Source organism: Gallus gallus, chromosome 2 (genome assembly GCF_016699485.2).
Source record: "Gallus gallus isolate bGalGal1 chromosome 2, bGalGal1.mat.broiler.GRCg7b, whole genome shotgun sequence".
NCBI classification, from domain to species: domain Eukaryota; kingdom Metazoa; phylum Chordata; class Aves; order Galliformes; family Phasianidae; genus Gallus; species Gallus gallus.
Genome location: NC_052533.1, coordinates 113,283,333 through 113,310,703, shown reverse-complemented (window position 1 = coordinate 113,310,703; position 27,371 = coordinate 113,283,333). Strand labels below are relative to the sequence as shown.

Here is a 27,371-nt window from a genome sequence, read left to right as displayed (position 1 = left end):
GTATGTTGGCCCGGGGATGTGCCAAAGGAAAGGCAGCAACTACTGAGTCATCAGATCTTCTTCCTGTAATAGCTGTCTGTGCCTCAGGTGCAACAGGACTCACAGAGCCCTACTTAGTCATATTTGGGGAATATGACAAGGAAAGGGATACAAATCAACAGGGTGGAGCAGTAATAACTCAGGACTTAAAGGAATGGTATTCAAGGAGCAATTTTGGATAATTAAATATTTCACACATATTGTGATACTGCACAGTATATACCTGAATAATGTGTAAAGCAGGTAAAACAGTTCCATATACTGTCCAGTCATTTTTCTCATTTGAAGAAAATGCCTTCTGGCTTTTCGGGTGTACACATTGCCTACATATCATATCATTTAGTGGAATAAATCAAGGCGAATAAAGCAGAGACTTCCACTTCACATTTCCCCTATTTGAGTATATTATTGCCATCTCTCACTGTTCATTAATACATTCAGCTTTGGGCCAGGGTGGTGTAATTTTAGCTATATGACTCATTGTTCAGAAAGCTTTTGAAGTTCCATATCAGAATTAAAAAGAGGGGGAAAAAAACAACTTTAACAAGTATCTTGTCATCATTTTTTATCAATTTTAACAGCCTGAAAATCTTGCTGGTTATAGCAAGTTCTATCAAGAGAGGAAAAGTATGTATAGGGAAAAGGACCACAGTGAAACGCTGGAGCTGTGTGACTGGTGTATTACACTGCAGTTAGAACTCAGATGTAGCTTTTTTTCCTTCTTTGCAAATGTTTTGTAAGTTCAGAATGAGCTCATATGGGAATATTAAGAATTAGCTCAGCGCTATTTTATCTCCTGGGAACTTTTCACTGATGTAACTTAGCTACAAAATATCCAAATATTGAAAATAACACACCTGCTTAATGACAGGACAAATTGTTCACGACAATTCATCTAAATTACAAAATAATAATAAAAAACCTGAGTAATAATAATTATATTTAAACTAATTAGAACATTTGGGGTTAGTGCTATTTTTTTCTCTCTTTGTGTTTCCCAAGCTTCTCTGAGAACTCAGAATTTTACAAATGAGCAAGTGAAATTCCAGATTTATTTCAGAACCACTATCCTTATAGTCCTGTATGTGAAATTCTGGGGAATAAGAATGTGAAACACTACTTTTTCTACTTGGAATGACAATAGTATTTGTCAGCAATGCTTAAAGAGTCAGCCATTATGTTGTAGCTCTGCCCAAATTTTATATCATTCAAGCTAAGAAACAAAAGTAATTTCTTTATTCAGACTTTTACTTCAAAATGGCTATACTTACACTGATGTCAAATAAATTTCTACAGCTTATGTAGTCATTAAATGTCAGTGTTAAACTAGCTAGCTTTGCTTTAATGATAGTGGGAGAGTTAGAAGCATCCAACTGCTCCTGTGTTTATTCAGCTTTTACTGCAGTCCTCATGGAGACCGATGACTCTGAATATCTGCACCAACAACAGCCTGCTCAGTTGTGACTGAAGAACTGTGGTCTGTCCCCAGAGCTCCTCAGCTTAAGTCAAGGTCTCTACCAGAGTGTGACAGAATATCATAGGGATAGTTTACCCACACATGCATCAAATCAATTTTCTGTAGCCAGTTTACAGAAGTAAACTTTTCTGAAACTCAAAGAAGCAAACTCTCACTCTAGTTTGGGACATCAACCATGAACATACTCAGGGTCTTAGATGTGGCTGAAAATGCAGATATCGTCTTGGAAGCCCATGAAGCTTCTCAGTGAATTTGGAGCCCAATTCACTTCTCAGCCTGGGTAGGAATCACTCTGCATGCCATGCTTAATGCATTCTGAAATTCAGGACCCCACTGAAGATTTGAATCAAGCAGACCTTACATTTGAAGCCAGTGGTAAAGGCCTAATGCTGTAACAGGTGGAATGCAGTTTCATAGGATTTCAGAAGTAGGAGGGAGGCGGTATGAGTTCTTCCCTGGGAAAGATGCTTCATACTCCTTTTTGCTTTGGAACTAACACTTGCAGGGCTTTTTGCTGTCCATACTGTGGATTCCTGCTGTGCTGTTGCTGCTGGCAAAGCCCTGCTGTAGTTGACTAAGCCCTAGAAAGCACAGCTTCTGGAGAATGTATTATTGGAAGATCCTCAGGCTATAGCTCAATGAGCAATTTAAGCTGGCATAAGCCTGTGTTGATGCAAAAGAAATCAGTGCTCTTGTTCTCTTCCACTGGCTACTTGCCCGCATTTTCTCTCCCCCATCTCCTCCCTTCTTCTGGAGCACACCTTATTGTGAGACAAGGCAAAGAGCTAACCTGTGCTTAAATTAATAAATGGCTGTTTTTTAGATGGATCTGTGCTGATTTGATAGTTTATCAAGTGTCTGAACTAACACTTGTACTGGTGCAAAGGATAGACCAGCACATGGACTGAAAGTAGCAACTGAGCAAAAGGAGAATTATATATTATAATAATAAACAATATATGGTCGTTATAATATATCTCTCTATATTGTTGTGTTAATATATTATATAATTATACTTTATTGAGTACAATATATATTATGTCTATTATTATGTAGCCTAAAGCCTTCATTTACATTGGAAAAATGCAGAAGCAGTCAGCATCTGTTGTGCTTCATTCTGACAGCAAAAGCAGAGCTTCCACGACTGAAAAGCAGAGCTGAACCTGAAGGGCAAGACATGTGTATTGTTGCACTTTACACACCAATCTCTTATGTAATTTTACAGATGCTTACCCTCACTTGCTTCCTTTGCCTTACATACAAATTGGAGAACATGAAGCAGAAAGGTCACCAGTACTTGTGTATACATACACTGCTGCCCAGTTCTCCAATGACAGGTATTAGATAACAGTGCTATTAAATATATCAATCCATTTTCATTTTTTTATAGTCTGCTTATGAAGCTTAGGGAATGCAAAGAACCTCAGCATACGTTGTGTGTACTTTTTGTTCACTTTTTCTTTTAAGACATGACATGACAAGAATTACAGGATTTCAGGCTTGACTAGAAGAGATGAAGCTTTTTAAGTATTAGTTTAAGGAGCCTTCTCTAGCAGACATTTATTTCACTCTTTTGTGAGGAAAAAAAAGAAGCAAACAACTTGAGCCTCTTAAAATCCATTACTGGAAACACAACTGAAATATTCCAGATGCAGGCACCATCGGCTAGAGAAGTAATAATCAAAAACCTGAATCATCCATTCAGGAGAAACTTGTAGGGAAGTGAGAGGGATATTTCTGACGGCTGCTTCCTTCAAAACTTTGAAAAGTATTTTTATTCCTGGTTATGTTGTGAACACAGGAAGATATATAGAAGGCTTCAAGTTACAAGCATCAGAGAAAATTCACACCTATTTGGGGTGAAGGTGGTGAATGCAGGGCTTGGCAAAGTTACATGTAAGTAAGAGAAGATTTCTTTGTAGACCATGGGTCACAGGACTAAAGAAATGTCTTTAATGTTTGCTTCTGCCTATTTAAGAGGAAGGTGTGTCTAAATATGACTATCTAGAACTTAATTGTAGATGTTTCCATACTTAACCAGGTATCTACTTCTGTAAATAGACTTACTAAGAACTTGTATCACTGTCATACATCAGCAGTGTTCTCTCTAGGATATTCTTAGAGCTCCCAAAATTTCAGAAATGCCACTAGTCCTCAATTTGCAAAAAAAAACAAACATTGAGACATTCAAAGTTTCTACAGAAATAACATTTGGGGTTTTCATATCAAGAAAATTATGTTTTGTAATGGGACAAGATTTAAAAGCAATTGCAAAAAATAAGAGAGAATAAATGAGACTTACCACAACTATATATCGAGGCCTAAACTGGATGGTTCCAAATAAACCCAAAATGACCACTATTATTTGTAGGAAATTGCCAAGGATAGGAGCCCATTGGAAACCAAGGAAGTCAAAGATCTGTCTCTCTAATGCTGCCAGCTGAAAGAAAACACAAAAAGAGAACATCTGCTTTTTAATTCTGTGTGAGAGAGAACATATTTCAGTTTTTGTTTGTTATTTGTACCACGCTTAATCAAACTGAAGTATAGTAGAATTCTGTATTTCCTGCATGCAGCCCTTGTCAAGTGTTGTCAATATGCTGCTATCTTTCTGAAGATAGCTACCAGTCAACATACTGATCTCCTAATAAAAAAGCTCTTGGGAAAAATACGCATATAAAACTTTAAGGAACTAGTTATAAGACCTCCATGTAAAACTAGCTCTAAAAACCAATCACAGAGAAGTTTTATTTTCTCCTCATATGCTGGAAAATACAAGGCTTAACAATATTCATTTAAATGCAAAACTTGTTTTACACAGAGGCTCACGTAAACTGAGCAAAGTCACGTGAATCTTACTATTGTTCCTCAATTGACATCATGATCTTTTCTTCCCTACATCCTTGTTTTCATGTATTTAGGCCCAACTCGACTTTACTACAAATTCCTCAGTCCCTCTCTTAAAGGAAAGAGATTTGGGCCAAAAAGGACCAGGATACAGGCTTGGAGAAAAAAAGGCTATGGAAATCCTTGGAATAAGCTGCTCCAGTGCCAGATGATCTACCTGCATGCTGCCAAAAGCTGCTAAGCCGTTGCAGGCAATTGCAATTCAGAAAGATGCAGTGGCAGCCCATCAGCTCTCTTATTGTATTCTGGGAGAGGACTTTTAGGGGCGTAAAAGTGGAGGAAGCTAAGAAGCAACAACCATCACTCCTACATCAGTATGTGGTTTTCACGTATTTCTGCACTTCTGAAAACCTAGTAAAAATAATAAATAAAGCAGCAAAACAGAATTCTCTTCTTGCTCAGCTCCTGCAACAATTTATGAACATCTCTGTAGTAATGTCAGCTTTATGATTCCTCTGCAAACCCATTCTCTACTCATTCTTGACAATCCAGCCTATTGCTCTAAAGATACAAAAAATCAGCTTTCCTGGCAGCACACTTACTGAAGTTTAAACTTGGTTCAATATTTTTCCAATCATACTGAGACCTTTTTTGAGCAGCCAAACAGAACTCAACTGAGCAACAACTGACTTTCTGTGCTTGTCAGAATTTATTATGCATCTACTTGATTTTACTAATTTCGCTACATTGTTAAAAACCCAAAATTTTACTGAAATATGCACTTATAATATTTCTAACTGAGACAGAAGGAGTAAGGATGGCCCTATGAATACCAATCAAAGTATTATCATACGTGGGCATCTGACATAAAACATTACAATTTTCACATAATAGCCATATTCAGTCCTACAAGATGGAGCTATGTGTACTTGAGAGCAGAATTGGTCCTTTCAGTACAAAAATCATCCCATATGTAAGCCATGAAAAAGGACTGTATGCTGAGGTTAATAAACATGACAAATGTAAACAACTAAAACAAACAAAGGCTGAACCATAAACCTGGTGTTTATCAATCAGTGAATTTACTCTGACTTTTATCAGCTAACCATCTGGTACAGTATATAGATATATGAAAAAGTATCATGCAGCAGGCAATATTTAAACGTTATCCTCTTGAACGTGTGTGACACTCATCTTTCTCGTGCTGTAGGTAAGAGAAAACTACAGAAGGAACACTACTACATGTGAGGAAGCTGTTGGCTCAGGTGGCATTAGCTATCTACCTTGCTACCACTCTGCCCTCTCTTCTATTAACTCATTGACCTGTACCACATCAATCAAAATTATTTTTTTTCTCCCTTAGGTATGGAAAATAACTACAGAAGTTAATGGATGAATCCAGAAAATGACATATTTGCATGGACCTCTCAAATGGAATTTCAGTGTATAAAATCCTAGGGGTGAATTTTTCACTTACATGGAAGTATATGGGCTTCCTAACCAGAACACAATGGTAACCATGGTGTTACTCTCACCATGTCTTCCCTTTGCAGTAGATTCAGGGGCATCACAATAAGGTCCTGTTTGGGACTTTGCTTTTGAAACCTCAGAATCACTTGCTCATTCTAATGCAATTCAAATGCCCTCACTTCAACAATACCTTTGCCTGTAGCTTTTCTAAACCACAGGACACATCACAAGATGTAGTAGAAGGGTGCTTTAAATCTCATGTGAGATGATTACAGAGAGTTTCAAAAACTCTCTGCCTCTTTGGCACATGGTATTAGTAACAACATATCAAGACTTTTGTCCTATATCACAAAGGAATCTCACAGAGGACATGACATTCATAATCAGCACCAAATAATGTTATATTCCCACACTGCAAGGGGAGATCTTTTAGGATTAGGGAAGCACACAATTCATTCACTGATCACCATTTTTCAGAGATAATATATCTTGCTCCTGGCATACTGACATTACCAAATGAGAAGAGGATGGGGATGCCAAATCAGACTCAAACCTTCTCATCAACCAACCTTGTGCTGATATTGATTGAAACTTGTGTAGCAAAGCCTATGTTTTCACCCACACCGATACATGGAGCATGCCCTGTAACGGTCCCAAGATAAAAAGCAGCTAGCTTAGGATTGTCCCCTGCCTCCGGAGTCCTTGTCTCTGAGACAGGGCAGCTGTGCAAACTATACATATCTACCTACTCAAAAGAGTCTGTTGGCTATGGGTGCACTGTTGGTCCTAATGAGCTTAGTAAACGTAAGAGAGAACTCAGCTTGCTAGCATCCACAATGGCATGCCACTGTCTGGCTTCTTCCTCAGGCACAGGTGAAATTGCTGGTATAGTGAGCATATGGCTCAGCTGGAGTGGGGACTGAGAAAAGTCATTACCCACAGACGGCTCACTGCAAGAGATGGATGCTGTGCTCTCTTAGACATTTTATGTGGTGCTGAAACACGTAGAGCAGTGTGAAAGACAAAAGCCTGCAGCACAGATAGAAATAAAGTTATTTAATATATGTCCCTTAATGCAGTCCTTGGGAGCAATCTTTCAGAGACTAGTTGATCAGTGCCTTGAATGCCTGAAAGACATAGTACTGCAATGGCAACAAACACATCCACCATGTTTTGCAAATGGAACCGTGTTAACAAGCTTGCTACTCAGCTCATGCCTAAACTGGATCAGAAACACAGTTTGCCTTTAGATGTACCTCCACAGGATCTGCCAAGCAAGCTCTGAGGTACACCTGGCAGATCTGGATTTCCTCAAAACAGGGTAGTGGCCAGTAGCATCTCCCAGATGGAGATGTACAGATGTGTGTATGCATCATACGTATACACATGCATACAAAAAACAATTAGCCTTTTTGTTGACTATCGTGATAAAGGCATCCACCACAAACAGAGAAATAAATTGCAGTTTACTTTTCTGACACCTACCAAGATATTCATCCATTTCTCCCCTCCTACCATGTAGGATGATCATCCCTGCCAAAAGGGAGAGCTTCTTTCTGAAGCTGTGTTACAAGCAAAAAAAAAAAAAAAAAAAAAAGGAAAAAGAAAAGAAAAGAAAAAAAATTAAAAATAGCATTTACTAAGTCCAGAAGAGAGCAGAAGCAGAAATACAGCCAACTACTTAGAGCACTTATCTGGCACTGGGAGACTTGCTTGTATTTCTTGCCTGCAGGGCTCTTTATTTTTATACATAATGACAGCAGGTAAAACAGGAGTCCTGGGAGCAGAATGCCAAGTATACAGCAACAGTCCTTCCCCACTAACAAGTGCTTTTGCCATTGGGCTGTGAAGTAAGTCTTGCCTGTGCAGCTAGGTCACAGTTCCTTTGCTCTTGTTGTCAATATGGGGTAATTTTTCTCATCCTGACAGCCCACAGAATATATTAACTGGGAAAAAAAATCTAAAGAAAAGACAGAAATAGAGGTATGTACATCCTGCTCAAATTTCCACTCTATGCTAAGTTACAAAAATCTTCTTGGATTCAGTATGGATAGAAGTTGAAAAAATAATGCTAATAATTCAGGATTATGGCAGGAGAAATACATTTTTGTTCTGGTTTCTTTATACCACTAAATAGAGATAGCATATATGTGCTGCTGTTCTTATTAGTACTGTTTCACCCAAAACAATACCCAAGCAGAGGTGAAGAGCACAAACTTCTTAGCTCTGTGTAAATGACAAAGAGCAGATCTTATCCTAGTCTACAATTTAGGTAATTTACTGCAAAAAAATCAACAGTATAGAGGGAGGGGAACAGGTGCACAATTTCAAGCTATTTTTGCACAGATATGAGAAGTCAGTACTCTGCATGGATCCAGAATCTCAGTAGCAATAAGTGGCTGCTAGACCAACCTCTGCCATGTGACAGTCGGAAAGGAGCTGACACTGTGACAGATGTTTCCAAGTAAGAACATGAAGCTTTGGGCATGTGATTGCTTTGAGATGTTTTACCAAAAACATTCTGCTAATAAAGACTCTGTGTTTCTCAAAGAGAAACTTTCTCAACAGAAATTCTGTTTTCATCACCATTTTCAGGTTTTCATGAAAAAGAAAAGATGAAACGGATAAATCTTGAAGGCAAGACAGAGGTTTCTATAATAACTTGGCTCAACTTCTCCCATGGAAGATAGCTAAAAACTTCACAGGGCAAAGAAGCTGAAGGCTGACAAAATGGGTATGCTCAATGTGGGAGTTTTCTGGTCACAGAAAGAGATGAAGAAGTCACATCACTTTTTAAACAGGTACTTGTTTCAACTGGCACCAGTGATATCTAAGACAACAAAGTGCAGGAGTTTCCATCAGAAGCTGTAATAATTAAGAACAAAAGTGGAAAGAAACTCCAGACCTTTCCTGCAAACAAAAGAGGGTTTCAGTTTTAGTAAATTAAAAATTGTTTTAAATGAAACTTATATACTGTTGTATAAGAAATGTTCATGAGAACTTTTAAAAATCCGAAGTTGATGGGAAATAACATCTTCTTATCATAACAACAGGAAAAGCAAATGTAATATTTCATATTCTCCTTCTGCCAAGGGAGTGCTTTGTTATTTAGCCACCATCAGAACTGACAGTCTTGTGATGTGAAGTGCACAACTCAGGAAACCAGCACTAGCAGTAAAATGCTCCAGTGGGACTCTGCCAGATCACTTAATGAAGAAGTGATGCACGTTTCCTGTCCTTTTACCTCTTTCTTTTGCTATCTCTATTAAACATTCCCTCTTTCTTTAATAAAAGGAGAACGTAATAAACTATAAGATTGGGCTGCGTTAAAGACTTCTGGGCTGAGCTTTTTCTGGCCATGTCCAAGCCCTCTAGTGTTAAGACCAGGAAGAGGTCAAGTGAGTTAACCATTTAGAACTCCTCCACCTGGGAAACACGTTTAGGACACCTTCAACAGACAAAATATGACAGCTGTAGCCTCGGTGCTTCTCTGATGAAGTAGCAACAAACATGAGATAGCAATCAGCAATACTGCACAGCATCTACAGAAAGGAATCACCAAGATATTCCTGTTCAATAGACAGATTTAAAAACATTTTTGAGATCATGCTCCAACAAATACCCCCTATGGAGTAAAATCCTCTTCTAAATGCTCAGGTCCTATTATACCTCAGAGTACATATCAGCAGCTGTCTGAATGACAAGTTACAAAGTCAACTTTTCAAAATGAGTCTAAAAACTCAATTTTCTCTTCTGTCAGAAAACTCATGGATAACACTCAGTTTTATATTTCAGTAGAAAAGCTTTTGTATAAAAGACACATTAGTTTGAGATGAATAAATAGATACATCCATACAAATAGATACATAATGGAAAAGAATCAATGGATCAAGAAAAACATGTTCAATATATAACAGATAATTTTAGACAAGAAAAGTCTTAAAAATGGCTTACTATAAATGTAGAAATATCAAATGGCTTCATATAAAAGTAAAAGGTTAATGATATAAAGAAAAATCTGCAAACTTGATACCCTATAAAATCCTGAGTTTACAAATTTGAGAAAGCTTAATAAACTCTGCATTTGAAGTTAAAAATTTCCTTCAGTATGTCATGCAAAATAATCACTAGAAATACTAACCAGAAAATTATAAATTCCATACCCAAAAAGCTTGTATTCAAGAAATTTAAGAGTAGTCATAAAATAAATAAGTACAGAGACATAGCCATAGTTTCAAAACCTTTTCCAAAATAAATAAATAAATAAATAACAATTATAAGAACTAGGACAAACGCCCACCCAAATTAATATGACTTCCACTTTCAAAAATCAAAACAGCATACAAAAAAAAAAAAAAAAAAAAAAGGTAAATCAAAAAACATAGCCCAGATCATTTGTATTCTAAGTTCAAGTCAGGAATTATCTAAGCCATTTGAATTATGCATGTAAGACTCAGTGCTGGCTGATGCTGCTAATAATTATCACAGGAGAAGTGCCAGGGCACAGCTCGTCATACATACTAACTACTGGTTTTAAGGATAAAGATGTTTTTTTCCAAAACTCTTTGCTTCATCTTATCACTATAAATTTAATCTGTGGCTTTAGAAAGAAAGACTTTCCATGCCCCGAGTAATCTCTGAGGACTGTTGCTCCTTTTACAATTACCACTAGTTTCCACAGCCAATGCAGCATACTGAATTACAGACACAGAATGGCTGAATTTGGAAAGGCTCTCTGGGTCCATCTGGCTCAACTCCCACTCCATCAGGGACACCAGGGCAGGGTGCCCAGGCCCATGTCCAGGCAGCCTTGGAAGATCTCCAAGGAGGAATCTCCACAGCCTCTGGGCAGCCTGTGCTACTGCTCCCTCTCCTGCACAGCAAAGAAGTGCTGCCTGGTGTTCAGAGGGACATTCCTGTATTCCAGTTCAGTTCAGTCTGGGAGATTAACTGTTAAAACTGAACTGATTCTCAGACCTACTCCAGTAAGCTCTACCTGCAGCATGAACGCAACAAAGAGGACGATGTTGAGGTAGGAGTGGAGAGAAGCACTGGGAGCTGCTTACACAACCTTGCAGCCTGGATACTCACCTGGAATACCAAAAACCTCAGATCAAGTCCATTCTTGGCACCAGTCTGATTTATCCTAAACCAAACACTCTTAAGAGTCAAAAGTCCTTTTTTTTTTTTTTTTTTTTTTTTTTTTTTTTTTTTTTTTTCTTCTTCTTGACACGTTCCATGTTCCACTGGGAACACATTTTCGTAGCACCTTGGGGCAAATACACAATGTTCACAATGTACTTCTACAATAATTTGGAGAATAAACACTTTCTAATTTAAGAGGAATAAATCCCTTTAGGGATTTAGGAAGGTAGGAAGTCATATTTAGATAGGAAGATGCTACCAAGCTATTCTGGATAAAACCCCAGTGCTAGAGAGTAGAATACCGACTTACCAGCTAATAAAATGCAAAATTTCTAACAGAGAACTAACAGGTGATGCAAGAAGTAGGATAAAAAAGTAAAAATGGTGTCAAAGACTGACAGGTAAATCATAAAATGCTGTCATACAGACCTTATACTCTCGCTTAGAATTTTACTGACGTTCTTGACTTCAGTAAGAAGGAACATAAGATTTAACATGAGAGAAATGTCAGGTTTGTAACAAAGGGCAGGAGGTTTAAATTTGAAGTAGAAGGGTGGTGTCTGAAGTAAATTATGTAGGAAGTTACTGCCCCCCGGCTAAAGGTTATGGCCTCCTTATTGTTGACTTAACACCTTTAAACAGAGGCTTCATTACCAAAGATGAGTATAGCCTATGTTGCAATGAAATATTAAAATTTGACTTAAATCACTTCTCTATAGTTTTAGTAACAAGTCAAAGCAACTATCTGACCACAGAGGAGTTTCCCATAAAATTTTTAATGATCTCAGTTCACTTGTCTAGGCGAAATACTAGCTTAGTATTAGAGGCAATTTTAAGGTGGTAATCCTTCAGTAAGTACATACGTTAGATTATAAGTCATGAAAGTTATTGGATTACAAGGAAGGTTCTGAGCAAATCACTGGTGTTTACAGTAAGTTGATTTTCATGAAGCAAAAGAGAAACTGCTAGCTTTCTGACAAGTAGTCGAAGGAAAAACAAGTCTGATGATCTAATATCAAAAATACCTTTGGAGTGTTGGTCAGATAGGTAATTGGCTGTCACTTAGGTAGCTGTAAGAGTGGATAAAATATAATGAAAAAGAAATATATGGCATTGCTGCTGGAAGAGCTTAATAAAAGAGGAGTAGTAAAGGTTAGTGAAGGCCAAAGCAAAGAAACAATGAAAAAAAGAGGCAAGTATGACATAAGTCCTCATTTTGAAGAGATTCTGTGTTGCCTTTCAAAAGTGAAAATTATTCATCACCTGTTCTACTCTTATGGATCATACAGAAAATTTTCAGAACTAGGTGATGGTCTTTCCACCATTCTAGTCAGTGTTTTAGTGAAGAGGAGGATGACAGTGATAGCAAATAGTATTACAGCAAAAACAAACAAACAAAAAAAAAAAAACAACAAAAAAACCCACAAACATATTTGTGTAAAATAATTCAAAATATTTTTGCAGAAAAAAAAGAAGTGTCAGTCATCAACACTCCACCAGTGATTCTTTCAAAACTGCCTAAGGAAAAAGACAGGTAAGTGGTTAGCAGGATATGCTCACTTATTTTTGAAAGCCAACATACTGTACTGTCTCAGAACCAGCCACTGCTAAATGACTAGCAAACTACCACTCTCCTCTGAGAATTCAGTCCATGGCATAAAAAGGAGAAATAGTAAATGGCATGTCTTAGAAATCTGTATTAGTATATTTAAGATACTGAAAAGGTTCTTTTCCTTACCTCATTTTTGCCACATCTTAACAAATGTTGTTATTATTTTTTAATAACAGCTTAACATTATGAGTCAGGCATATAACCAAAGGTAATTCCTAAAGGAAAAAAATCACCAAATTCCACCCAAGCTTCCAGTTTTGGCTCAGAAAAAAACTTCAGCAGGACCTGGCTCAGAAAGACAACAGTAAATCATTCAAGAGCCTCATCAAAATAGGGAAAAATAGTCTGACATTATGTTTTTTGCAGGGTCACCTGACTGAAGTGATATAAAAGCTACTATCAAGTAGTCCCACTTCGCAGAGCACAATGTGTGGCAGTATGATATAGTCGCGGCTGACGGCTGCATCTAAACCAAACAGACATTTAAAAAATGCAGTTACAGTCAATGAGTAGTCAAGATAGAGAAGAAGCCAACTATTGTTGTAAAACCCTGTAGCGCTAGCTCGTTACAGAACAGTGATCTAAGATTGAATTTCAACCCTCCAATGAAGCCATAACTGATCCCAAAACACCATAGTCAAGCTCCTTGGCTGAATGACCTATACAATCTTACTAAAAGCTGGAATGAATGTGCTTATTATGGCATTTAAGACTCCCTTGGCTGTTCAATTTAAATGCCAGCACATATATAGCAAAAGACAGTATAAGAGATAGTTACAGGTTAAAGATCCTCTCGGATTTCTATCATCTTGTGATCGATGAAGCTTAAATCAAAAGATACCAGAAAAATGAGTAAAGCAAATTGAAATATGCTTTCTTTTTAATTTTGTCAAGCTACATAGGCAAAAAGTTTAATCCAAAATAATACATTTATTTATTACATCAAATTCTTAAATCCTAACTTATCATAATTATAGTGGTTTGAAGGTTTTTTGATTTTTTTTTGTTTTTTGTTTGTTTGTTTGTTCATTTAATTGCACATTCAAGCCAGTCCAATAAATCTCTGTAGATTAGCAGGCTTTCTTACTTGCTGCTTATGAAATTGTTAATTAAAACAGTTACTAATGAAACAACAGCAAGAAAATATATTTATTGTTACTTTGAATCTTTGAGGCATAGAGTAGGTAACCAATGATAAATGGCACAGTGATGTCAACAGTCCTAGATGAATCCTAGATTCTCATAACAATAGTATGCAGTCAAATCTCAAACGGAATAAGAGAAAAGAGAGAAAAAAGAGGAAAAGATTGGGAGCACTTATGGCTGGATCTGTACCCAATACATCCCCAAAATGAACAGCTAGACTGTGAGGTAGAGAGGCTGTGGCATGGACAGCTGGACTGCAATGCCTGAGTTAAACTGAAATCCCTGTAAGGTGGATAAAACTTGGTTTAGAGCCTCTCCTAGTTGAACAGCATGTTTATTTTGACCACAGAACAACCCCTTCATCCCATGGAATACATCAAGGAATCTTTAATGTTGGGTAAACCCTTGAGTTTTAAAACAGCCTCCAGATAGAATAGAAATTAAACTAGATGGATCTCTGTTTAGGTGACTAAGGAGGACACATGTTCAGAATTCATGTATCTGACTGAGATTAGTTCAGTCAAGGTCCAAGTTTAACCACTCAGTTTGTTAGTTTGTTTGTTTGTTTTTCCAATATGCTCTTTGGCGTAGAATATCAAATGGCACAAACCAGTTCATGGCAAGTTTAGTGCAACACGGTTTCCCACAGGATGGTGGATTTTCTGTTAGGCTTCAGATCTGCGGTTCTAAAGATAAAGGATATCCTAAAACACCAATTCTCTGCAGGTAAACATGAATCAAACCAGGCAGAAAAGTAATAAAAGCCATGTGCTGCCTATTACTCCTAAATTGAGTAGAACATATCCCCACAGTCAGAAGAAGTTCACTTATCTGCCCAAAAAAACTTTTCCTTTCTTTCTCCATAAATTTTCTCTTTAGTGCCTCTCTTGACTCTCGGCTATACAGAAAGACAAGAAACAAAGAAGCTGCTTGGAATCTTCAGATGCACGTGGGAAAAATGAGCAATTTTGTAAAGGCTCGGAACTCTAAGGATGTGTCCAAAGATTTTGGTGTCTGCATTGCAGTTCATTCATTTGCTACCAAATGCCAGATTCCAGCATACTATGAAAGGATTATGGATCCTCTGATTTCTCCACTGCTTGTGAGTTTGATGAAAAAATCACCTGATACTTGACTGCTTCTCATTGCCAGGAAAATAGAGGATCTTCCTGTCCACAGAATAGCAACAATGCCCTCAACCTCATGAGTTATTTGGCCAAGAAGGGCTGCAATAAGGACAGAATAAGGACACTGTTTCCACATGCTGAAATAGCTGCTGCATTTATATTATTTTGTTGTTGTTGTTTTTGTTTAATGAGAAGAAAAGACATTTTGGGACTATGACATTCACCTGAGCCTCTTCAGTAGCCTTTACTGTTGTCTTTTTCTTCTCCCTTAAGAGCTCAGTGTAATCCCCACAGGCAGTCTAGCTCACCTCCATGAGGGCAATCAAATGAGATTGTTCATGACACCATAAATGAGCAAGTCAATTTACACTGCTGTTAGGAAGGTAAACTGAAGTAAATGAACCTAAGGCAGCAGCATTTAGAGCAGATTTCCAGAGCACTGTTAGAAAAATAATACATACAAAACTGTTCTTTGTTCAAAATTCTGTGTAATCAAGAATATCTACTGCTTCCAGCAGTTATGCCTGCTGTCTACTGAAATCTTGCAAACTCAAAACATAAAGCTGGATCTGCTGGGGCATGCAGCAGGTTTCATGTCCTAATTTCAATGGACTCAAGCAACTGGCTGGAAGTGAGCCACCAGTGGTTCTGTTTAGCATGTCCTTTGCACTCAATCTATTTTTTCCTTTCAAGTATTTTAATATCAAATATCTGATCCTGCAGCCTGAACACATATGCAACATCCCATGAGCATCCTCTTGCCAGCTGCTATCAAAAAAAGTAGGGCAACTGTTTTCTTTTTCTAATCTCTCCCACTAAGGGAAAGAGAAGAATAGGACTGAACAGTAGCATGACAAATTATTTTGACCTTGTGTTATCTCAAGTAATTTATTAACAAAGTTTATCATATGAATAACTACCAAGAGGGTGCTATATTTTACAATGCTTTCTTCAGATTCTTCTGTGAGGAAAAGAATGAGAAAGATGAGAGTGAGTACTAAACTCATGGAAATATGAATTTAGGTTCATTGGAAATATGGGAAGAGAAAGGTTCTATCTCAACACCCAGAATAGCATCAATGACTGACATGTTAACCCCGTCACTTTTCTGCTATTAGAAATAGTATTAGAAATAAGAATGCTGAAGAGCACTTAAATTGTATGTAAAAGGCAGGTTTCAATGAAATCTGTTTATACAGGTGATGCTCAGTGTGCCATTTCAACATATTCATGGGGTAGGGAAGTAAGCTTAATCATGTATCAACAGCCGCCAATTCTCCTCTCTAGGGGGTGGTTTGTATATAGCATAGGAATAAGTTTACTAAAAGACATGTCTATATAGGCCATAAATGCAAGAATATTCCCGTTAAACATAAGGGGAGGTTTGAGGTTATTCTCAAATGTGGAAGAACGTAACTAGAGTTAGAGGTGGGAAACAACACAGCAATGTTCAGCTTTAAGTTCTGTTCTTTTACGCATATTTTACATGAATCCGGTCATTCTTGGTTACTACCATAATGTCATGAAATACACCAACACTGCTCAAAGGCTAGAAATAATTATCCCTAATTGCCTAGAGATGCTCAGCAAGACTACACAGACAAATGGGAAGTGCAACTCAAATCATGCAATGTAATAACATATCTGCATAGTACAAGGTTTCCACTTTGGATTTCAGCATTCTGATCCCTGATCTCAGACATTTTTGTAAATCCTCAAATATCTGTCACTCCATCAACAGAATAGGTATTTGTGTAAACCCTAGATATGTTACATCCCTATACAGTTGACGTAAGAATGCAGCAGCCTTAATTAGTTGTAAAATTCCACACTTCCGTGCAGCTCTTTTCTGAGCTGGAGTACAATACCATATTGGGCAGATCATTTACATTGCACAGGCTATTTACAGATAACAGAACTACAGTTACTGTGCTATGTAAGAGAGACCTCACTATGAGCTTCAGACATGATTCTTACTGTAACAGCTGCTCTGCAAATCTCTCTTGGAAATAATCTATAACTCTACAAAGGGCCCTACAGGAAACAGAAAGAGATCAGATGGTTTTACATAAGATTGATGTTCAAGCTAATGCATAGATTCTACCTGAATGCTAGCAGGGCAAAAATGCTTCACAGAATGGTTGGAGGTTGGAAGAGTTCTCTGGAAATCACCTGGCCCAACCCCTGCTGAACCAGGGGCACCCAGATCAGGGTGCCTAGGACCATGTCTAGGCAATAGTGAAGGTCTCCAAGGAAGAGATTCCACAGCTTCTGGGCAATGTGTGCCAGTGCTCTGTCAACCACACAGTAAAAAGCATTTATTTTTCCAGTGCCTCAAAGTACATAATTTCTAATGAATTCAGTAGGTATGCTATGACAGCATTCATGGAAATGGGGTAACATTGTAGAAACACAAGAAACTCTGAAGCATGTTTCTCTCATCAGAAGATTCTGACAGGACTAAATCAGGATTAAATTCTTAAACTTGAGCAAGTTGGTATTTCACAAAGGGCACAAAGGGAGACAATAACATGAAGCTAGGAGAATTTTAGAGCAAAGGCCCTGAAAAACCTAATTCTCTGCAGTAATTCCAGTGGAGTTATGGGAGTTGTTCAGGAACGTACGAGCTACAGGACCATATAAATGAATACTAAATGTGCCAAAGGGTAGATCTGCCAAAATTCACCTTCAGCTCCATGAGATAAAAGGAGATCTTTATAATGCAACTAGACCGTTACAGCTTTGTGAAATTTCCTCTACAAAATCACGATGTTAACTCAACTGAGTGTCAGATGAATCAGAATCTGATTAGAGATACCTGTGGTGAAGAAAAGTGTGAGACCAGCCAATCAATTAATTAGTGAATTAAACATAAGATAAGGATTAAGAAAAAAAAAATCAGCTGCAAGCATCTGGAAAAGAAAACAGTATTTCTGGTTCCACATATGAAAAACTTAAGCCTGAGAACAGCAGTTGCTAAATAAGATCTCTAGCATTGAGTATACTGGAAGGTTACTATTGTGACTATAGGTCACAGTGTGGCTTTTGGATGGTATCATTTAGAAACATTTATTATGCAACTGTTCATATTAATGACAGAACATGCAAATGAAATGCTGCAATGCCTTGTCTCCTCTATGAAAAGGGAATAACGAATGTCTTAGAACATCAACTTTCCATAGTATTCTGCAAAAAAGAAAGCTCATCTGAATGTAATCTGCAGTGCTAGAAAATATTACAACCAAGCAACAAATAGAAGGCTGGAGAGACAAAACCAGACCTTACTAAATTCTATGTACTTTGAGACTTTCAAGAAGTTTTACTGTTTATATGATGGCAGATTTGGGTCACTGTGGCACAAAATTTCAGTACTGTGACGTGACTTCATGATTCACGAAAGAAAGAAAAAGAATCAGAAGATTCCAAACCTTTACTTGAGTACCAGTAATATCAACAGTGAGAATATATGGTAAGCAAAATTACCTCTACCAAATATGTAAGTTTTATCTTTAGTGTAATATTTGTTTAAAGGTCTTACTGCTATGAAAGATATTCCTAAACACTAGTGAAATAATCTTTAAGAAGACCAAGTTGATAAGCATGTTATTTGTCTTCCTTTCCTACTCATATTTTATCTAGCAAAATAGCTAGATTACTACAAAATATAAAGGGAAGCCTTTAATCCCAGAATAGGAATCACACTGTGGATCTTCTGCCTCATTTAATTTTACTTTGCAAGTTCATCAAGGGGAGACATCAGAGGGAAACTATAGGTATCACTGGTAAAATGCTAGGTATCACTGAATACCAGTAGCCACATTAATTGGTCACATGTTTGCACATCCAGTGGGTTTCAGTCACTGTAGGAATACTTATTCCAGCTTAATCTCCCTGGTGGGAGACATCTGTTTTCAGCAGGGCTAAACAATCTGTTAGAGACACAGAGTTTTCAGACTTCAAGGAAGGCAAGCTGTAATCTCTGTTCTTATCATTGCTGGAATAGGCATAAAGACAAGGCAGTCATCAAGCCTGCCTTATCTGATACCATGGCAAGAAATGATAAACAGTCATTATCTTGCAGAAGCTCCTGGAAACCCACTGTAAGGGGAGAGGCCTCTTTAATCCAATGATTCAGGAGATAGGAGTAATATGGAGAAAGCTGATACAATGAAAACCTGCCATATTTCTCTACGTGAAGAATGGCTCCATATCTGTGTTAGTCTCAAAGCCTTCAGGGCTGGAAGGGCAGCGGATGTGTTTATTCCTCCTGAGCTATTATATGCCTTATCTTGGTTTGTCAAAATGCCTTCTCTGCATGCTCACACTTCTCTTTTGGGACATGCTACTCGCTGACTCTCTGTATTTTCTTTATTCAGGACCAACTGTATGTCTCCCTCTCTAAATTTCTAATGACAATGATTGTTGCATTTTTATGTCACCTTGGTTTTGCTAATGGACTTCTGGAGCATGAGGTAAACCATGCATTCATTCAACTGCTACACATTTTTTGTTTGTCAATAATTTTGGATTCAAAAAAATGCGCAGCAAATGCATTATATGAAATATGTTTTGCTATTTAATCCTAAAAAGGTGACAGATTATTTATTCAGAAATATGCCACAACATTGATACTTTCATCGTTGTATTTATACCTTACAAACCCTTTTTATTCTTGGTCTCAATTAAGGGCTGCTATATGGCTGCTGGGGAGATAAATAGCAATGATGAGTTTTAACGACTTGCCTGTACTTTCCGTGAAGAAGCAGAGCAAATCATAGGACATGGAATAGACCCAGTTAATGTTTCTGTGCCAGCTCTGCACTGCTGCCTCTCCATTCCTTAATCCTTTCAGGAAAGAATCAAGAAAGAAGAAGCAGCCTCATGCTCAAAGCAGTCTGCCTAGTGTGCTTCGAAGGATACTGTTTTCTTACTGTAATTCTTTGGTAAAATTAGCTAAACAATAATGTTTTTTGATTGCACACGGACAATACACTTAAAACATTAGCTTTTTGTAAAATCTCTTGACTCTCAGAGTCTGTAAGAAGTCCCTGTTTGTTTCTCATATTCTCTCCCTAAAAATTACACCTCTGTCTTTGATAGGAAAGTAGACTACTTAACTATTTATTCTGATACAGTATTGTCATTTTTATATTCTTAAATGTTCTTGAATTCCTGAGAGTGACTTACTGCAATTTACCACTTCTAAGGCTATACAACTCAATGAAATGAATGAAATATCAACCTTTAGCTGTGTTATAAGTACTAACAAAACACATTGAGAAGTACTACACTGAGTCATCGCTACCTTCATTCTCCACCATAAACTCTCCATATTTCCTTTGTTATTATGTACTTTTCTATAGAAGTCAGGAACTTCTGCTTCAACTGTAATACCCTTTGTATATAAACACGCCCTTTATATCTGAACTGTTAAACCCCATAAGTCAGGGAATGGCTAGAGCACATTATCCAGCTCTGCTTTTGGCACCTTCATCCTGCACCTGGCAAAATCCACAAGTATCCGACTTCCAGACCTACTTTTCAAAATAGCATTCACAAGAGTGGCCCCATCACTCCATTTTCTAGAAATTCTACGCACTCTCATACCTCATATATTCCATCTCCATTATTTCCCACCACTAATAGATATAAAGTCATCGTTTCACATTGTAAAAACAACTCTGATGAGTTGCAACATCCCTTTTACTTTTTATTTCAAGCTCACCTCAGACTATTGGAAGAGAAGAAAGCCACACACAACAAATATGGTTTTGCCTCAGTGCCACACTACGCTTCAGAAAGCCCAGAGGAGCATGCTGTGCTTCTTTCCCTTCTCTACTCTGTAGTACAAAAGTACTCTGTTATAGTTCATTTGGCACTTGCAGGGCCTTTTATTACACTTGCTATTTTTGAATTCTTTTTCTAGCAAAATACAGATAATACAGATTAAGAAAACTAGTATGTATACTGCCTATTTATCAAGCAAGGAACACCTGTTTAATCAGGTAAGATACTCATATTCTTTCTTCTATTTTTCTCCACAGCTAATGCAAATTCATTTCTCAAAGTGAAGAATGGGCAGGAATCTGAGGAAGGAATAATGTACAAGGCATATCCTCAGGTACATCTTTTATCTTATCTCTATTCTGGCTCTCTAATGATCCAACTTATATTGTATTTTCACCAACGGTAAATTCAAGTTCCTGCTTCTGAATTCATAGTATATACCCTAAAGTGACTTACGGATTAAAAAATGTGCTTGTTCTGATAAGCTCTTTGTATTACCTACATAAAAGAATTTAATTCAGAGCTATAACAATTTCTCCAAGTTGGAATGTAAATTAAAGCAGTCACTTTGTCCTGGAAGCTCAGAGATGCTACATGGCTTCAGGAATGCACAGAGAACCATCATCTTTCTATCTTCATTTTCTCTTCACATCTCACGTTTCTCTCTTTTCCTGAGCACTTCTCAGGGTGGAGTAAAGATCATCTATTTTGTTTTTAGTGAGGACGTTATGCAAACACAGAACTATACCATAAGGCCAATATTTCAGTCAAAATACAATGAGAAATGTTGAGTCTATTTACTTGGAATACTCAATTATGAGAGTTTTTTGAGTATTTTTATTATTGAGTATTTTTAATGTTTGCAGGTTATTTACAGCTAGATTATACTGCTGTGTTACATTTTTAACCACATTCAGAATTCACTTCAATTTTTCCATATTATTGTAAATTATTTTGTATTTATTCATGCAAAGATTTCAGGAAGTCTTAGAGAGAATGGAAGACAGTGAAATAGGAATAAATTAGCAGAAACCATTTCAGTGAAGTCATTGACTGAAAACGTCTTTGGAAGAGCCAGAAACAGAATACATTTTCTTGATTTCTATTTCTAAGTCTTCCCTAAAGATATATCCCAAAGTATCCACACTGTATGTCTCTATATATGTACACAAAATACTTTCAAATCATTTAGCTAATCTACATTGTCCCCAAACCTGCATTGAACTGAGTTGTGAAGTTCTTACTCCAGAAGGAGAACTGATCATAGCTTCTAACCTCCAAGCAGTAGGACAAACTAATCTATGGCAGCAAATGTCTCATAGGATCTAAGTCCTAGGAAATGGGCATGGCACCATAACAAGAATAGGTGCAGGAGTGAGGTGGAGATTAACTCTTCAGGGAGCCCATTCTGGCCACAGGTACTTGCAACACTGAACAATTTCTTGCTGGTTATATTTGTCCCTCTATGATATGATTATTTTAAAGACTGAACCCTTATAACAAGTAAAATTCTGAATTTTCTTTGAATGATCAAAGCACTGAAATGCTGAAAGCCTGATGTTACAAAATAAATTTCATCTTGGTCAAATGCATGCCACAGACATAAGAAGTTAAGAGGTCTCCTGAGATACTGAATCCCGTTTTAAAATCTACTATAATAAAGATTTTTCTTTCTTTGTAAATGTGAAAAGGTATCAGCTCAAATTCAAGCTTTTTTTTGTTTTGTTTTGTTTTGTTTTGTTTTGTTTTAATATATATATGTGTGTATGACTGCAGAATAATAGAACGATCCTGAAATAATGCTTTTGGAGTTCCAAATTATTTTGGGTTCTTTTTGGAGAAAGACCATGTTTAGCAGAATGAAACCTAAAGCACCTCTGTAACAACTAAGATATAGCCTTAAAACATAATATTCTTGAAGAAATCCCTAAGAAAATGGTCACATTTTGACAAATAGAGTTATTCTATTTTTCATGTATTTGTCATACTCTTTTCATGACAGCTGAAATTTCATAAGATGACCAAACAAGCACATTACTAAACACTGAATATAATGGTAAATAATTTACTTATGACTCCTTCAAAACTCTTACATAACTTCAGTTCTCTGTTGGAACTTCTTTGGCATTCCCAAATGCAGTGAAAAAAGATCAAATGATCAGATAATACTTTGTCTAATTCTTTCAAAATTTCTGAATACAAAGTGCATAGACTCACTCACTTGAAAATCCCTCTCTCTTTAGTATTTAATATTAGACATTCTATCAAATTATTGCAGAATCAAAAATTGTTTTATCACCTGTGTATGTACAAACACCTGTATCATTTATTTCTTTGGATTTTTTTTCCCCAAAATGAAGAGTAAAATACTGGTTGATCAATTCTGTCATGTCTATATTTTTAAGGAAAAATTCTATCACTACTATCAATACTATTCTATCACTACTCAAGTGATCTAAATCAGTGTTAACCTTCATTTCACTCCTTATGTATTAATGCTTATTTCTGTACTCTTGCTTCCATTGCCATAGTTTCCTTGTGTTCTTTTAATAATTTTGACATTTATCCGAAACTCTACATCTGAAGCTTTAGTTTCAGATATATATTGTTTCATATTGGAATATTTATTGATCTTTTCTCAATGGCTTTTCACTTCATTTCCCGTATGTGCATTCAAAGGCTGACATTAGTTATACTGCATTTAATAATTTCCATGTTACTCTAAAGCCAAATGTTCTTTCCCAAGGCCCAACATGTACATTCTGTGGTTTAGCCAATAGCCCATTGAGTTATGTACTGTGGCCACTAAATAGCTAAACTTTTTTTATTTGTTGTACACATACGAAAAAAGGATGTGAAATTGAAAATATTCAGTAATTTGTAAGTGTAAGGTCTTGTTCATCAAGCTGTATCATAAGTTTAGTTTTCTAGACCTTTTTATAGCAAAATACTTGCAGAATTCTTAAAAACTAGTCTGCTTTACAATTTTACAAAACAGTTCCAAAAGCAATCTAATACAAGACTGCAAAGCTACCAGGCTTTGATCTTTTCTCATTATCATCCTGCTGGATCTCTTGAGCTAAGTAAATTAAAAAAAAATATGTAGAAGAGAAAAAACTGCCCTTATATACAGCTATTCCTCCTTTTTCAGGCATTTTCCTTTGTTTCTCTATTAATAGAGCCACCACATTAGTATACCAACCAATAATCAATCGTCAATGTGGCTTTTTGTTGATAAAAGTGCTTTTTGCTAGCAATAATTCTAGTCCTGTATTTTATTATGGTTCTCACGACATAGCCCGAGGGGAACTGCAACTACTACAAAATCTCTGCTGAGTATGAGTATGTATGTGCAGAAAAGGGCAGACTGAATAATAAACAGCTGCTGTTAAAAAGTCATATTTAACTCTATGAAATGGAGCCCACAACTGTAAGTTTCAGAGCCGTATTTTTAAATTTTATGGCTTTCCTTTTTTTGCAGCAGTTTTCAAGGAAATGCAGTAAAATGCCAGACAATATTTACTAACCAAGTATCTGAATCCAGAGTTCCACAGTTTAGAAAGAGGACACCGGATGAGTTGAAAGAAACACTACAGTCAAATAACTAAATTTCAACGGTATTATTTTTCACCCAAAATGAGTGATGAGAAAGTTACGGAACTATGCATTCGGTCTAGTCACCATAAAAACACCATACGCAGTTGAGGAGGTCCTGTCACTACGTATAAGGCAAATCAAAACTAGTGATGAAATAAAGGTAAAACATCACATCTAGTGACCAAGCCTATTGAAGTTACTGCAACCACACCCAGCTCATTTTCTATCAAACTATCAAAACCCCAATTATTCAAAGGTCAAGATACAGGGTGCTTACTTCAGTGGAATACTTGCTTTTGTTATAAAAATATAAACTCCATTAGCAACATGGAACTACATTCCAGCAGGCATGAGCAGTAACCAGACGTATACCCACTAAATTCAGATCTGAGGCTGTTAGATTTCAGACTGGAAATTCTGCAGTTAAAAACCTGAAACTTCCCTTTCATAATTTCCTGTGATGAAAATAAGGTTTTCTCAGCTTGGAATAATTATCCAGACATGATAAGACCTCAGACTGAAACCACTCAGAGATGACAATATAAAGCAAATGAGCAAAGTCAATACATCATCCAGCAAGAGAAAGACAACACTACTCTTGGCAGTATTTTTTCATGTGGAGAAATAGGTTTATGGAGCAATAATGAAGGAAAGACAGTTTATCATCCTTGCCCAGGATCCCTTTGGAGACAGAAGGACACTTCTTATAGCAGTTGTCACTGCAAAAGTGTTGTGGGTGGTTGAAAACTCTTGCCCCTCCATATTTGCTCATGCTTACTATTCATACATAATAGCATAAAAACATTTTTACCAGTAACTTCAGTATATTAAAGATTGGCTGTGTAGTGCTAGTATAGCCCTTTGCATTACAGCTAACTATTTTTTTAGCTTGCAGCCAGAACTACAAAGCTTGTGCTGGTTAAAGAAATTAATAAAGGCTTTTCATCTGTTTCATGCAATGGCAGCACTCAAAGTGGCAGTGACAGGGTAAAGGACTAATATTGCACAGGCTGTGATTTCAGAGAACTTTAAGTCAATGTTAATCCTGATGTGCAATTAATAGGTTTTAATTTGACTGTATACATTACTAACCTGGATGGCTGTTTAATCTGAGTACACTGTGTGTCCTCTAGGGACTTGTGTTCGTTTTCACAGTGTCAAGGTATGCTTGGGAGCAAGCAGGGATCAGTATGAACTTCTTTCAGAATGGGAAAAAATGTTCTTTTGAATAGAAGGTATAAATACCACAGTCGTTATACTGAATGCCTCTAAAAGGAAAGCAACTCAAAAGTGCTAAAGGCCTATTTTGACAAGTCACAGAAATGCCATATGCTACAGGGATTTTTAACACTGGTGCAATTACCTGCTGCTGCAGCTGTTAATCAGAATCTTTGGGAGTAAAACCAAAAGAACCACTCAAGTTGATGGCTTATTGTGTTTTCTCTTTCAAACTAGTTCTTAAATTACCCTATTGGATCCTGCACTATCAAGAAACTAGTAATTCCTGTTTTTCCAGTGTTGTAATTGAACTACTCTTTTAGTCAATCAACAATTAAAATCAAGTCAAATCATGATATAAAAAGCTAACAACGAAATGACAATTAAGTGACACTGGAAATTTCAAAACAAGTTAATAACCCAGTAAAGTATATTTCCAAGTGAAATTATAATAGGTCTGTCTGTAGTGATTAGGGGTAATATAAACAATTTTATGGCATGATGTAACACAAACTATTAAGTACACTGAATATTCTTAGTACCTTATCTTCCCACAGCCCACTATGGAGTCCTAACCATTTCACATGGAAAAATCACTGAGTGCTATTCATATTGAGATGGATTCTCACATAAGGGAGAGCATCTTCTACGCTATTGCAGCATTATAACATAAACATAGCATAAATCCATTTTTACACTACATATGCTTTAGAATCAATGCTTCTAAGGTGTTTTAGAAGTGCAAATAAGTTTTACTATCTCCATTTGGTAAATTTGAAAAAAAAAAAAGGCAAATAATTATGTGATAAATTTGTACTTGACTTCATATGCTTGCAAGAAGATAAAAAATAAGTCTTTATATGGTTATGGGAGATAAAAGACAGAATACATAGAAAGGAAGTAAGGACTTGCATGTAGTGCATCAAATAAGGAATGAGTGACATGAAAACTTTAACAGCTAACAAAGCAGGTGAGTAAGTGCACATTTATGTTAGGGTTTCTGTGCTGATGTTTAGAAATTTACTACAGACATAAGCAGCTGATTATTATCCCTTAAGAGAAGAGGAAGCTGGTAAGTAATTATTCTGAACTGTAGTAGGAGGCACAATGCCTCCCAGAGCTATTCGTAGGTTGAAACAATATACCACTGTTTGTGCTTAAAAAGTACTGTCCTAGGTAACACTGATACGCATGAGTGGTCAGGTCTGAAAATGAACAAGCTTTCCCAGCTTTCCCATTAGCTCCTTTCAGAGACATTCTGCTCCTTTGAAAGAGGGAATGGGTGGTCCTTTGAGATAAAATACTAGCTGAAAGAAGAGTGGTATTTCTGGATCGTCAGTAGGAGGTAAAAGGAGATATCCATGTGAGACTGTTATGGGAAATTAGGAAGGCAAGGAATGGAACAAGCTCCTATTTTTCATATGTGAGGATGGAGGTAGAGCAAATTGAATTTCTGAAGAACAATTTCTAATATTATTTTCATCTTGAAACACTATAGCATTCCCCTTTTCTATCCATGATGGAAGCTGTTCGGGGACCAAAATTTCTCAGCAACTAACATATGGAAAAAAAAACAAACAAACAGAAAAGGGCCTGGGTACAGATGTAAGTAAGAAGTTATCTCATGTTTCTAATGGAAACATCCAGCAGCTCTGTGGGAATCTCTCCAAACAGACACACACCAACATTTTCATTTTTCTTTTACCAGCATCAGAAATTTTCCAAAGAGAAATCCAAATTTTAATGGCATCAGGATAATAACAGGTGATTAAACCAAAATCTGTAGTTGATTATGTGGAATGAAGGTAATGTGCTAATATGGCTCTTTGAAATACAGGTGATATGTAAAAAGCTGAGGGTAGAATGGTTTGTATATCTAAAGATGTCTATCTTTACATAAATAGAT

At 36.8% G+C, this 27,371-nt stretch overlaps 1 protein-coding gene across 3 annotated transcripts in view; it reads right to left on the bottom strand.

Moving 5' to 3' along the window:
* Positions 1-27,371, bottom strand: part of NKAIN3 (Na+/K+ transporting ATPase interacting 3) — a 381,587-nt gene that overhangs the window by 160,973 nt on the left and 193,243 nt on the right. For all 3 annotated transcript variants that reach the window (XM_046937713.1, XM_015282718.4, XM_025147985.3), the window contains one exon: positions 3,819-3,956. In XM_046937713.1, the coding sequence (XP_046793669.1) occupies positions 3,819-3,956 (138 nt within the window). The remainder of the gene's footprint in view (positions 1-3,818; positions 3,957-27,371) is intronic.